This window comes from Macaca mulatta, chromosome 7 (assembly GCF_049350105.2).
Source record: "Macaca mulatta isolate MMU2019108-1 chromosome 7, T2T-MMU8v2.0, whole genome shotgun sequence".
Classification (NCBI taxonomy): Eukaryota; Metazoa; Chordata; class Mammalia; order Primates; family Cercopithecidae; genus Macaca; species Macaca mulatta.
The window spans coordinates 151,031,135-151,044,849 of NC_133412.1; the positions used below are offsets into that span (position 1 = coordinate 151,031,135).

The 13,715-nt window shown below is 45.6% G+C and overlaps 2 protein-coding genes across 8 annotated transcripts in view; one reads left to right on the plus strand and one right to left on the minus strand.

Annotated features, from left to right (window-relative positions):
* The window catches only part of ALKBH1 (alkB homolog 1, histone H2A dioxygenase), a 188,583-nt gene that overhangs the window by 135,141 nt on the left and 39,727 nt on the right, over positions 1–13,715 (minus strand). The gene's annotated exons all lie outside the window — the stretch shown is intronic.
* The window catches only part of ADCK1 (aarF domain containing kinase 1), a 128,169-nt gene that overhangs the window by 10,016 nt on the left and 104,438 nt on the right, over positions 1–13,715 (plus strand). For 2 of the 7 annotated variants that reach the window (XM_015144183.3, XM_077938089.1), the window contains exons 2-4: positions 7,261–7,340; positions 7,767–7,914; positions 11,252–11,335. In XM_015144183.3, the coding sequence (XP_014999669.1) occupies positions 7,339–7,340; positions 7,767–7,914; positions 11,252–11,335 (234 nt within the window). In that variant the 5' untranslated portion in view covers positions 7,261–7,338. 7 annotated transcript variants of the gene reach the window in all.

Consider the following 13,715-nt stretch of genomic DNA (forward strand, 5'->3'; position numbering starts at 1 on the left):
ATGTGGGCTTCTCTGGATGCCCACAGGAAGGGTCCCTGGATCACCCTCATGATCTTGACTGAAGAAGGACGCTGTGTAAGGAGCTGAAGTCACTCAGTCTAATTTAAGGTCGGCTTCTGGATCTTATTAGGGACCTGTGTCTTGGTGGAAACAAAGTAGAGGGTGAGCAGAAAATACTCCAGGCTGAGGCTGTTGAGAGCAAGGAGAAAGGGTAGGGTTAAGTAGGGGCCACCTAGAATCTTGGAAGTAGGGTGTGCAGAATTCCTCTGGGAGCTGATAGGCAGGGGAGCATTTGTTAAAGCCTGGCACTGGGTGAGGAGATAATAATAATGATAATAATACTAATGCTAATAATGTAGGATAATAGCATCTGCCACTCTTGAGTTCTTACTGTGTAGGTGGCACCTTGCTAAGCATTTTACATGATTTATCTCATTTCCCACCACTCCATCAAGCAGGTATTGCTGTTTTCCCCATTTTTGGACAAAATCACGAGGTTCAGAGAGATTTAGCAGCTTGCCTATGGTCACCCAGTTCACAAGTGGCCATGCCAGGACTCAAACCTGGGCTGAATAGGCTCCAGAGTTCATGATCTCAGTCACTATGCTCTCCTGTCCAAAAAGAATCCTTGCCTAGGTGCAGTGGCTCAACGCCTGTAATCCTAGCACTTTGGGAGACCGAGGTGGGAAGATTTCTTGAGTCCAGGAGTTCAAGACCAACTTGAGCAACATAGCCCACATCACTACAAAACTGACACAAAGAAAATATTAGCTGGACATGGTGGTTTGTGCCTATGGTCCCAGCACCTTGGGGGACTGAGGTGGGAGGATTGCCTGAGCCCAGGAGGTTGAGGCTGCAGTGAGCTGTGATTCCGCCACTGCACTCCAGCCTAGGTGGCAGAGCAAACCCCTGTCTCAACAACAACAACAACAACAACAATGACAATGACAACACCCAAAAAGAATCCTTGGCTTATTAAAATATTGGCATAATAAAATGGGGACAGGGAAATTTTCATAAAATAAAGAGAAATGTCAAGGAAATAAAGAGCATGCTAGAAAGCAAGGTTTTAATTCTTTTAATTTATTATTTTCCAGCTTTATTCAGGTGTAATTGACAAATAATTGTACCTATTCAAGGTGTACAACTTGATGATTTGATATATGTGTACTGTATAATGATGACCACAATCAATCAACATATCTGTCACCTCAGATAGTTACCCTTTTGTGTGTGTGTGTGTTGAGGACACTTAAGATCTGCTCTCTTAGGAAATTTCAAGTAAACAATACAATAGTATTAACTATAGTTTCCATATTGTACATTAGATTCCTCAGAACTTATTCATCTTGTAACTGAAACTTTGTACCTTTTGACCAATATCGCCTCATTTCCCTCGAACCCCCAGCCCCTGGTAACCACCGTTCTAACCTCTACCTCTAAGAGTTTGACTTCTTTGGATTCCACATGAGAGTGAGATCATGCAGTATTTGTCTTTCCATGTCTGGCTTATTTCACTTAGCAAAATATTCTCTAGGTTGATCCATGTTGTCACCAATGGCAGGCTTCCTTCCTTTTTATGGCTGGATAATATTCCATTGTGTGTGTGTGTGTGTGTGTGTGTGTGTGTATATTTCACAATTTCTTCATTTGTGGATGGACACTTAGATTGCTTCTACATCTTGGCTATTGTACATACTACTGCATATTCTTTTTTTGAGGCAGAGTTTCATTTTTCTCCCAGGCTGGAGTGCAGTAGTGTGATCTTAGCTCACTGCAACTTCCGTCTCCTGGGTTCAAGCAATTCTGATGCTTTAGCCACCTGAGTAGCTGGAATTACAGGGGTGAGCCACTACACCTGGCTAGTTTTTGTATTTTTAGTGGAGATAGGGTTTCGCCGTGTTGGCCAGGCTGGTCTCGAACTCCTGGACTCAAGTGATCTGCCTGCCTTGGCTCCCAAAGTGCTGGGGTTACAGATGTAAGCCACCATGCCTGGCTGCATATTCGTTTTATTTACAAAGTCACAATCTTACTCTTGCAGAGATAGGAACTGATCCCAGGAGTTGGGCCAGAGATTGAGCATTTGTGTTTAGGGAAAGAAATGAGTTTCTTAAAATTTTTTTTTTGAGATGGAGTTTCACTCTTGTTGCCCAGGCTGGAGTGCAATGGTGTGATCTTAGCTCACCGCAACCTCTGCCTCCTGGGTTCAAGCAGTTCTCCTGCCTCAGCCTCCCAAGTAGCTGGGATTACAGGCATGCGCCACCACGCCTGGCTGATTTTGTATTTTTACTAGAGACTGGATTTCTCCATGTTGGTCAGGCTGGTCTTGAACTCCCGACCTCAGGTGATCCACCTGCCTTGGCATCCCAAAGTACTGGGATTATAGGCGTGAGCTGCTGTGCTGGCCTGTTATTTTTAATTTTATTTTATTATTATTATTTTTTGGAGATGGGGTTTTGTTCTTGTTGCCCAGGCTGGAGTTCAATGGCTAGGTCTCGGCTCACTGCAACCTCCATCTCCTGGGTTCAAGCAATTCTCCTCCCTCAGCCTCTCGAGTGGCTGGGACTACAGGCATGCGTCACCATGCCCAGCTAATTTTTGTATTTTTAGTAGATACGGAGTTTCACCATGTTGGCCAGGCTGGTCTCGAACTCCTGACCTTGTGATCCACCCGCCTTGGCCTCCCAAAGTGCTGGGATTACAGGTATGAGCCACCATGCCCAGTCTGAGTTTCTTAAATTATTTCCTTAAAAATCATTGCTTGCAGTTCCCCTTGTAGAGTGAATGCAGTCATCTGGTGTTGGGGAAGGGGAGGCATGTTTTTGGGGAATATACACTAATGAACTTAAACACTAAATTTCAGCAAAGCCTCTCTTTGTTTTTCTTTCTTTCTTTTTTTTTTTTTTTTTAGGAGTATCATCCTGTCACCCAGGCTGGAGTGTGCAGTGGTGTGATCTCGGCTCACTGCAACCTCTGCCTCCTGTTCAAGTGATTTTCTTGCCACAGCCTCTCGCGTAGCTGAAACTACAAGTGCATGCCACAACACCTGACTAGCTTTTATATTTTTAGTAGAGACAAGGCTTTGCCATGTTGGCCAGGCTGGTCTCAAACTCCTGACCTCAGGTGATCTGCCTGCCTCGGCCTCCCAAAGTGCTGGGATTACAGGTATGAGCCACCATGCCCAGCCTTTTTTTTTTTTTTTAATTTTATTTTTCTGAGACAGGGTCTCACTGTGTCACTGAGGCTGGGGTGCAGTGGCGCAATCTCAGCTCACTGCAACCTTTGCCTCCCAGGCTCAAGCGATCCTCCCACCTCAGCCTCCCAAGTAGCTAGGACAACAGGTGCATGCCACCACACCCAGCTGATTTTTGTATTTTTTGTAGAGATGGGGTTTTGCTATGTTGCCTAGGCTGGTCTTGAACTTCTGGGCTCAAATTATCCTCCCATCTTGGCTTCCCAAAGTGTTGGGATTACAGGTGTGAGCCACTGCACCTGACCCCCCTTTTTTTTCTGACCCATTGGTAGACAACAAAGCCTCTCTTTACTGGAAAACAATAAAATCCTTTCTGGGCATGGTAGCTCACATCTGTAATCTCAGCACTGTGGGAGGCCAAGGTGGGGGATTGCTTGAGCTCAGGAGTTGGAGACCAGCCTGAGCAAATGGTGAAACCCCGTCTTTACAACAAAAGTTAGCCCACTCTGGAGGCTGAGATGGGAGGATTGCTTGAACCCAGGAGGTCAAGACTGCAGTAAGTTGAGATTGTGTCATTGCACTCCAGCCTGGGTGACAGAGCAAGACACTCTCAAAAAAAAAAAAAAAAAGAAGTGTGGCTGTCAAACTTGAGCTTTCAGACAAATCACTTGTTATCTTATTAAAATGCACATCCCTGAGTCTTACCCCTAGAGTTGGTAGTTCAATGGCCCATGGGGTGGACTCTAGGAATCTACATTTCTTTATTTTATTTTACTAAATTTTTTTTTTTTTTTTTTGAGACGGAGTCCTCGCTCTGTCTCCCGGGCTGGAGTGCAGTGGCACCATCTCGGCTCACTGCAACTTCTACCTCCCGGGTTCAAGCAATTCTCTTGCGTCAGCCTCCTGAGCAGCTGGGATTACAGAGGCACGTGACACCATGCCCGACTAATTTTTTTTTTTTTTTTTTTTAGTAGAGATGGGGTTTCACCATGTTGGTCAGGCTGGTCTTGAATTCTTGACCTGCCTGCCTTGGCCTCCCAAAGTGCTGGAATTACAGGTGTGAGCCCCCAAGCCTGGCCCAGGAATCTACATTTTAAAAAACGTTTTAAAAGTTTGTTTTGTCTTTTTTTTTTTCTTTAAAACAGGGTTTTGCTCTGTTGCCCAGGCTAGAATGCAGTGGCATGATCATGGCTCATTTCAGCCTCAGCCTTATAGGCTCAAGGGATCCTTCCACTTCAGCATTTTGAGTCGCTGGGACTTGTAGGCATAGGGTGTCACTCCAGGCTAATGTTTACCTTTTTTTCTTCCCCAGGCTGGTCTTGGACTCCTAGGCCCAAACAGTCCTCCCATTGTGGCCTCCTGAAGTGCTGGGATTACAGGCATGAGTCACTGCCCCCAGCCAGGCACCTGCATTTTTTTTCTTTTCTTTTCTTTCTTTCTTTTTTTTTGAGTTGGAGTTTCTTTCTGTGGCCCAGACTGGAGTGCAGTGGCATGATCTCGGCTCACTGCAACCTCTGTCTCCTGGGTTCAGTGATTCTCCTGCCCCTGCCCCCCGAGTAGCTGGGACTACAGTGCACACCACCATGCGTGGCTAATTTTTGTATTTTTAGTAGAGACAGAGTTTCACCATATTGGCCAGGCTGGTCTCAAACTCCTGACTTCGTGATCCACCCGCCTTGGCCTCCCAAAGTGTTGGGATTACAGGATTACAGGTGTGAGCCACCGCACCTGGCTTTTTTCTTTTCTTTTCTTTTTTTTTTTTTTTTGAGATAGAGTCTCCTGCTGCCCAGGCTGGAGTGCAGTGGTGCGATCTCAGCTCACTGCGACCTCCGCCTCTTGGGTTCAAGTGATTCTCCTGTCTTAGCCTCCCAAGTAGCTGGGACTACAGGTGTGTACTACCACACCCAGCTAATGTTAATAGAGATGGGGTTTGACCATGTTGGCCAGGCTGGTCTGGAACTCCTGACCTCAAGAGATCCGCCTGCCTGGGCCTCCCAGAGTGCTGGAATTACAGGCGTGAGCTACCTCTCTTGGCCCAGGAATCTGCATTTTTGAAATGGCATCTAGGCTAATATTTTTTCAGGTGTTCCTCTGATTATACTTTAGAAATACTAGATTAGGAAATGAAGGTTCCAAAGGGAAGAGCAATGGAATTATAAAAAAGGACTATTGTGATGTTATTATATATATTGGTTTTTGTCCACTGTTCCTGGTTGATAACTCCCACAGCCCTTGTTACAGTTTTTGTGGTAATGTTACATGTGTTAGGCCTCAGGGCCAGGCCTCAGGAATCAGAATCTCTTTCCTGCCCTCCTCTCACCTGCCCCAAGGCAGGGTTGTGGTCTTTCCCCACCTTTCTGATTGTGGGTCTTAAGGCCCTCCCTAGAGTAGGTTCTGCCCTATACACTGAGGGAAGGAATGCTGACATCATGAAGCTTCCATAAAAACCCAAGAGCCCAAGAGGGCTGGTAGCTGAGCACTTGGAGATTTGCAGAGTGTGGTGTGCCTAGCGAAGTCCTGGAAGCTTCACGCCCTTTCCCTGTAACTGACCCTGCACATCTGTTCATCAATATCTTTTGCAGTCTCCTTTATAATAAGCCAGCAAATGTAAGTGTGTACCTGAGTTCTGTGAGTTGCTGCAGCAGCTTAATTGAACCCAAAGAAGGGGTTGTGGGAACCCCAACTTGAAGCTGGTTGGTCAGAAGTTCTAGAGACCTGGACTTGTGACTAATGTTGTAGGGGGAAGTGGGGGATGCAGTCTTGGGGACGGGGCCCTCAACCCATGGGATCTGACACCATCTCCAGGTAGTAGATGGTAAATATATATGTATATAAATTTAAAAAAATGTGACTATATTATGAGGCATGAGTCAAAGTAGACTTTAAAGAAAATGAGTTGGCATGGTGGCTCATGCCTGTAATCCCAGCACTTTGGGAGGCTGAGGCAGGTGAATTGCCTGAGGTTGGGAGTTTGAGACCAGCCTAGGCAACATGGCGAAACCCCATCTCTGCTAAAAATACAAAAATTAACTGGGCATGGTGGTGGCCACCTGTCATCCCAGCTACTCGGGAGGCTGAGGCAGGAGAAACACTCGAACCTGGAAAGCGGAGGTTGCAGTGAGCTGAGATCGTGCCACTGCACTCCAGCCTGGGCGACAGAGCAAGACCCTGTTTCAAAGACAAATAAAATGAAGATAAGCTTGTTTGTAATGATAGTTTCCATACAAAGGGGAAACAGGCACAGAGCAGGAAGGTGACAGGCTCAGATTCATTCCAGAGCAGAGGGATGAGGGTACAAGGTGTGCAAGGCTGGCGCCTGCAGGTGGCTTGGTGGCGTGCTGCTGCTCTCGTGTGGCACCTCTCTCCTGGCAGCTGCAACTGTAGTCGTGGACTTTAGTCTGATATAAATTGCTCGGGAATTGAAGAGGAAGTACTCCGTTGGGTGCACTGACCCCAAAGAATGACTGAGCAGGTACAAGTAGGGTGGGGGAAAGGTCACATTGACTAGGAGTATGAATTTGAACAGATCAAATCAGCAGGTAGGTATTAAGCCTCTAACTGTAAAACACTCTCTAGGACTGTGAGTGGGCAGAGTAGTGACAGTCATGGTGTTTGCCCTCAAGGAGCCTCCATTCAAGACAAGGGGTAGTCTTCTCTAACCAAAGTAAATGTTTTGAAAATCAACCGTACACAGAGGGCTCACCTGGCTGCTGAGCAGCTGCCATTTTGGCTGTGGCCTGACCACTTTTGACCTGGGCATAGAGGGCTAGCGGTGCCTCTGTGTGCACTGTGGTATCCTGATAGACTCAGAAGCGATGGTTTACCAGCTCTGCTGCTTTGCTTCTAAAATAACAATCTTCCTCTCTCCTGATCCCTTTGCCCTCTCTGCTTGTTTTTTTTGAGACAGGGTCTGGCTCTGTCACCCAGGCTATAGTGTGGTGGCATGATCTCAGCTCACTGTAGTCTCCTCCTCCTGGGCTCAAACCATCCTCCCACCTCAGCCTTCTGAGTAGCTGGGACCACAGGCACGTGCCGTGACGCCTGGCTAATTTTTGTATTTTTTGTAGAGACGGGGTTTCATCTTGTTGCCCAGGCTGGTCTGGAACTCCTGGACTCGAGCGATCTGCGCATCTCAGCCTCCTAAAATGTTAGTATTACAGACATGAGCCACTGTGCTCAGCCTCTCTCTGCTTTTCTTGTCAGAATTTATACCAGCTCTGATATTCTATAGTGATCTATCTGTGTAAGCTCCAAGTGGACAAGAACTTTATTTTGTTTACTGTCTCTCCCTGTATCTAGAACAGTGCCTGGCACTGTTGAAGGAAGGACTTTGAGGACTGACTTGCCCCAGGTACTATGCTAAGGATTTTATGTGCATTATTTCATTTTATCCCAACTACTTTTGAGTTAGTTATTATCCTGTTTTACACACGAAGAAACTAAGGCTCAGTGAGATTAACGAAATGACCCAAGGTCATATAATCTAAGTGGTAGAGCTGGGATTTGAACTTCAGTTTGGCTAACTATGAAACTCTTAACTGCTGTTCTTTCTCGACTATCCTTTTTTCTGCAGGAAAAAAGGGGACATGGCCAGAAAGGCTCTCAAGCTTGCTTCATGGACCAGCATGGCTCTTGCTGCTTCTGGCATCTATCTCTACAGTAACAAGTACTTGGACCCTAATGACTTTGGCGCTGTCAGGGTGGGCAGAGCAGTTGCTACGGTAGGTTTTTCCCATTGGGGGTAGCAGAGAAGCTGCAGGATTACTTGCAGGTGTTCATACATGCAGCAGATAGACATGCCTGTTATACATACGTGGAGATACTTGTGTATCCTTACATGTGCAAAAGCTCCCTCTGCACAGGTGTACACATATGGGTGTGTGTCCTCATATTCCTTTATTCCTGTATACACAACCTGATATTCCTTTATTCCTGTACCACAGGGTTTCCTGTCATCCCAAGGTAACACAGAATGGGACTGCACTGGGTCGGTGTTCTGAAGCCTTTATATTTTAGGTTCTGTATCTTATTTTAGCAACACACCAAGAGGGGCCGTGCTCTTCAGCAAATGCATGTGCAAGGAGGACTTTGCAGTTTTGATTAAATTCTGCTAGAAAACTTGATCTCTCTGCAGTGAACTAGGATGAATGGTTCCTGATGCAAGACTTATACCCAGACGGTCTAGGCCTCAGAGAACTTTGTGGGATCCCCTCCAATCTCCAAACTGACAGAGAACCTGAGCTGAATATTTTATGGTTAGAGGTTTTCTCCAGTGGCTCAACAGGATCATCATCCTGGTGTGATCATGTCCTCCTAACTCTGCTGACAGCAACTCTCCCAGACATTCCTGTAGAATTGTCCCATTGGTGGGTAGATGGCCACATGCCTCATGCTAGCTTTCCTCCTTTATCTGCTGCAGGATGAGCTCATGCTTTCTTCCTCTTGATGTAGATTCAGTCTGATGCACAGTCTGTTGTGGTTGTCATCTCACCGTCTCCTTAATACTCAGTATTGTCAGGTGTCCTTTGAGTCCTGGCTCAGAGGGGAGGGCACTGCCGTGCCTGTCCTTAAGGCTGAGCCGAGTCATAGAACCAATACCGACAAATAGACTTTGGATAATCAGGCTACGGAATATGAAACAATTCCCAAGTGTTTACCGAGTGCCCTTTTTTGGTCGAGCATTGTCTTACATGCTTTGAGGGACAGAAACAAACTGTCCTACTTAGACCCAGCTACGAAGTAGCTTCTGGGTGAGGAATGCCTACATGAATAGGTTAAAAAACAATCTAAATCCATGCATTGTGCCAAGATGGGTGATTCAGATGCCTGCTACTATGGTCAGACACCGGAGTGAGTGCTGTGACCTGGGAGTCAGGATTGGTATCCTAGGGGTAGCAGGTTTTATTTTATGTGATATATATGTATATGTGTATATATATAAAAAACAAAATTTATGTATATATAATTTATGTATATTTATATATGTACATAAATGAGGTATATATATTAAAAAATATATATATATAAATTTTTATTTTTTTGAGACAGGGTCTCGCTCTGTCGTCCAGGCTGGGATGCAGTGGTGTGATATTGGGTTACTGCAACCTCCAACTCCTGGAATCAAGAGATCCTCCCACCTCAGCTTCTCCAGTGGCTGGGACCTCAGATGCCTGACACCACACCTGGCCAATTTCTGTATTTTTTTGTAGAGATAGGGTTTTACTATGTTGCCTGGGATGGTCTTGAACTCCTGGGCTCAAGCAGTCTGTCCACCTCGGTCTCCCAAAGTGCTGGGATTACGGATGTGAGCCACTGTGCCAGGCCAATTTTATGCGCGCGCGTGCATGTGTGTGTGTGTGTACACGCATATATGGTTGAGTAATGCCTGCAAGAATAGATTAAAAAACAATCCAAATCCATGCATCCAAATCCATATATATATATATTTTTTGAGATAGAGTCTCACTTTGTTGCCCAGGCTGGAGTGCAGTGGCACGATCTCATCTCAGCTCACTGCAGCCTTCACCTTCTGGGTTCAAGTGAGCACATCTGGCTAATTTCTATATTTTTAGTAGAGAGGGGGTTTCACCATGTTGGCCAGACTGGTCTCGAACTCCTTACCTCAAGTGATTTGCCTGCCTTGGCCTCCCAAAGTGCTGGGATTACAGGTGTGAGCCACCATGCCCGGCCTGTATATATATATTTTTAGATTAGTCAAGTGCAATAGTGAGAAGGGAGGAATGAGTAGAGCAAGGAGTATGATCTGTGACTGACTGTGAACAATCAACTGAGATAACTCAATACCTTCAGGTTAGCCAGAAGCAGGTTTTAAATGGAATCTTAGAGATTTGAATAGTTGGAAAGGAGGGAGGAAGATATGGATCAGTGCTTTGTAAACCAGGCACAAAGCTGTCAAAATTTTAAAGGCCAGAGCTCTGGTCTGGATTGTCCTTGAACACTGCTTAGTGCCCAAGTCTTGCTTGTGGTTGGTGTTCAACAAGTATATGTCGAATAGAATAAAGCTTTGTAGAGTGCAGAGGAAGAAACTCTTCTTAATATCAATTTTGTAAGTCCCTGAACTTCTAGGGTCCCAGTTACTCAATTCTATAAAGGAAGGTTTGGGGTAGATAATCCCCAAGGCCCTTCCATGCCTAGGATATCTTGGAGACGAATTTTCTGATTCTTTCTGGATAAGGGGACACGGAATCAAGACTTATGCTATTAGGGCCAGGTGCGGTGGCTCATGCCTGTTATCCCAGCACTTTGGGAGGCTGAGGTGGGAGGATCACCTGAGGTCAGGAGTTCGAGACCAGCCTGGCCGTCATGGCAAAATCCTATCTCTACTACAAATACAAAAATTAGCCGGGTGTGGTGGTGCGTGCATGTAATTTCAGCTACTTGGGAGACTCAGGCAGGAGAATTGCCTGAATCTGGAAGGCAGAGGTTGCAGTGAGCCAAGATCACCGAGATCATGCCAGTGCATTCCAGCCTGGGTGACAGAGCAAGACTCTGTCTCAAAGAAAAAAAAAAAAAAAAAGGACTTATGCTATTAGAGCAAACATACATATATGTTTATTTGTGATGTGGAGAAGTCGGCCAAGTTTATGTAACAGCTTTATTCAACTAGCTTTGATTGAGCATTTACTCAATGTACCTGGCAGTGTAAAAGGTGCTGGGGTATAGTGATGGAGAGGAAGGACAAGCCCCTGTGCTTCTAGAGCTTAGAGTTTAAGCTTATAGGAAGAGACAGTTCATAAGCAAGGAAACGAACGAGCAAGGTAATGTTGGATGGTGGTTTGTTGTGATAAATAATTGAATGTTTCTGGTAAGAGGCGCAATTTTAGAGTGGGCCTCTGCATAGGTGGCATTTGCACGGAGTCCTGAATGACAGGAGGAAGCTAGCTAGAATAAAATCCAGGGGCCGGGCATCTTAGGGGCGGAACTGGCTGCTTCCCTAGACATAGCGGTTGTGTCAGGGACCTGCACTGCAAGGTTTAGGTAGAGTAGTAGTACTTAATGTCCAGGTGCTAAGCTTTTCCCCACCACCTTGGTTCACAGACGGCTGTCATCAGTTATGACTACCTCACTTCCCTGAAGAGTGTCCCCTATGGCTCAGAGGAGTACTTGCAGCTGAGATCTAAGGTAAGTAACCCATGGGACCCATCTGAACCAGGCCAGGACTGGATAACCCTTGAACTGCTACGCTCAAGTGATCCTCCCACCTCAGCCCCCCGAAGTGCTGGGATTACAGGCATGATCCACTGCACTTGGCCTAGGATTGAATAAATCCTGAAGCAGCTGCCTAGCCAAGAAGCTTCCTGTGTACAGCTGGAGTTGGGCAGAGGGCAGTGTAGGGGATTGAGGCTGGGGGCATTGGCCACTGAATTTTTGGAAGGAAGGAGGGGAGGACTGCTTCCTCCTTCATGTAGAGGTTTCAGCGCTTCTGAGGGGTGCTGTCAGACCGTCATCAAGCTGAATGCCATGGTACTGAGTTACCAATCTGCAAGGTGCTGTGCGGGAGGCCCGTGTGTGCTTCTGGGGAGTGCGGGTGTCTGGGATGACTCAAGAGGGATGTAGGCTCTGTCCCGCAGATAACTCAGCTGGCTTCTAAACTGTTTTGTCAGGCAAAACCCAATTGAAAGAGGTTAATTGCTTTCCTATCCTCTGAGGGCTACTCTGGGGCCTCTTGTAGGCCTCTGAGTCGAGCTGTCAACCCCAAACTCTCTGTCGTCACTTCGAACAAGGTAGTTGATGTTGATATATGGTTAGATATCCCGGAGACTTGGGAGATCAAACGAGAGGGCACTTTTTGTGGATGTAGGTTGAGTTTGAGGTCAAGTGTAGATACCTTTGGCTCCTCTAGAGATTGTGATAGATTGGCATGGCTGTGCTCAGGCAGTCCCCTCAGCCAGGAATGCCCTTTGCCCCTTAGAAAATTCCTCGTCATCCTTCTGGACTCAGCTTAAGCTCCCCTTGGTGGTGCTTTCCTTCTCAGTTTTCCTATGTGGATGGAATAATTAATGTCTAAATTTTTATTTAAACTTTTTATTATGGCAATTTCAACCATCCACAAGAGTAGAGAGAATAGTAGAATGAACTCTGGTGGAACTGTCATATAGCTTCAGAAACTATCAACATTTTGCCCATCTTGTTAGCCATCTTTCCCCCCTTTAGTTATTCATTCTTTTATTTCTATGTTCATTGAGACAGAGTCTCACTCCGTCACCTGGTCTGGGGTGCAGTGGTGCGATCTTGGCTCATTGCACCATCTGCTTCCTGGGTTCAAGTGATTCTCCTGCCTCAACCTCCTGAGTGGCTGGGATTACATATGTACACCACCATGCTTGGCTAATTTTTGTATTTTTAGTAGAGACTGGGTTTCATCGTGTTGGCCAGGCTGGTCTCCAACCCTTGACCTCAAGTGATCCACCCACCTCCGCCTCCCAAAATGCTGGGATTACAGGCGTGAGCCACCGTGCCCAGCCCCTAAATGCCTTTGTATAGTTAGTTTGTTCAAATCTGGATCAAAATATCCAAATAAGGTAGATATATTAAGGTTGATGTTTTCTACATCTTTAAAAATCTGTAACATTTCTTCGCTCTCCCTTTTTTGAGTTACTTGTTTGTTGAAAAAACCAGATAATTTATCCTGTAGAATTTTCTACCTTCAGGATTTTGCTGATTGCATCTTCAAAGTGTTATTTAATGGGAAATACATTCAAATGGTACATAAATCAAAATATACAGTGTTTGAAACATACAAAATGACCCTCCTACCCTTGTTCCTCAGGTACCCAATTTTCTTGCCTGGAGGCAATTATTATTTCTTGTGCATCTTTCCAGAGATGTCTTCCTATTTGAATTTAATCATTTTGTCTTTATTCTTGCCACAGACGATAGTTGGTTATGTGCCTTTCTTTTTAGACTATCTGTTCCTTTAGATCAGGGATTCAGTCTTTGTTTTTTTGATCTTGCATCTCTAGCAATGATGCGTAGGCCTGCGTTGATTTAATGTCTGTTTCAATGCCAGCCTGTACCCTGCCACCTCCCTACCTTTGGGGAGGTCCCAGACAGAGCACGGAGTTACTAGTTAGAAGACCCGAATTTGTGGCTTGGCTTTGGGAAATTCATTTAGCCTTTTGGAGATGCCATTTGTCTATAAATTAGAGACGGTTATGCCGCTTTCTCAGGATTATGTAGATAATATCTCAGTGCCTTGTGAAATACAAAGCAGGTATCAAAAACAAGTCAAATGTCTCCTACAAGGTATGTTCCATGAGGACAGAGATTTGGTCTGTGCTGTGAATTTCCATGTCTGCAGCATCCATCACCAGGATGTGACAGGTCCTGAAAAAGTTTTGTTGAATGAATGAACGAATGAATGAATGAAATGTTCTTTTTTTTTTTTTTGAGATGGAGTTTTTTGCTCTTGTCACCCAGGCTGGAGTGCAGTGGTGCGATCTTGGCTTACTGCAACCTCTGCCTCCCAGGTTCAAGTGATTCTCCTGCCTCAGCCTCCCAA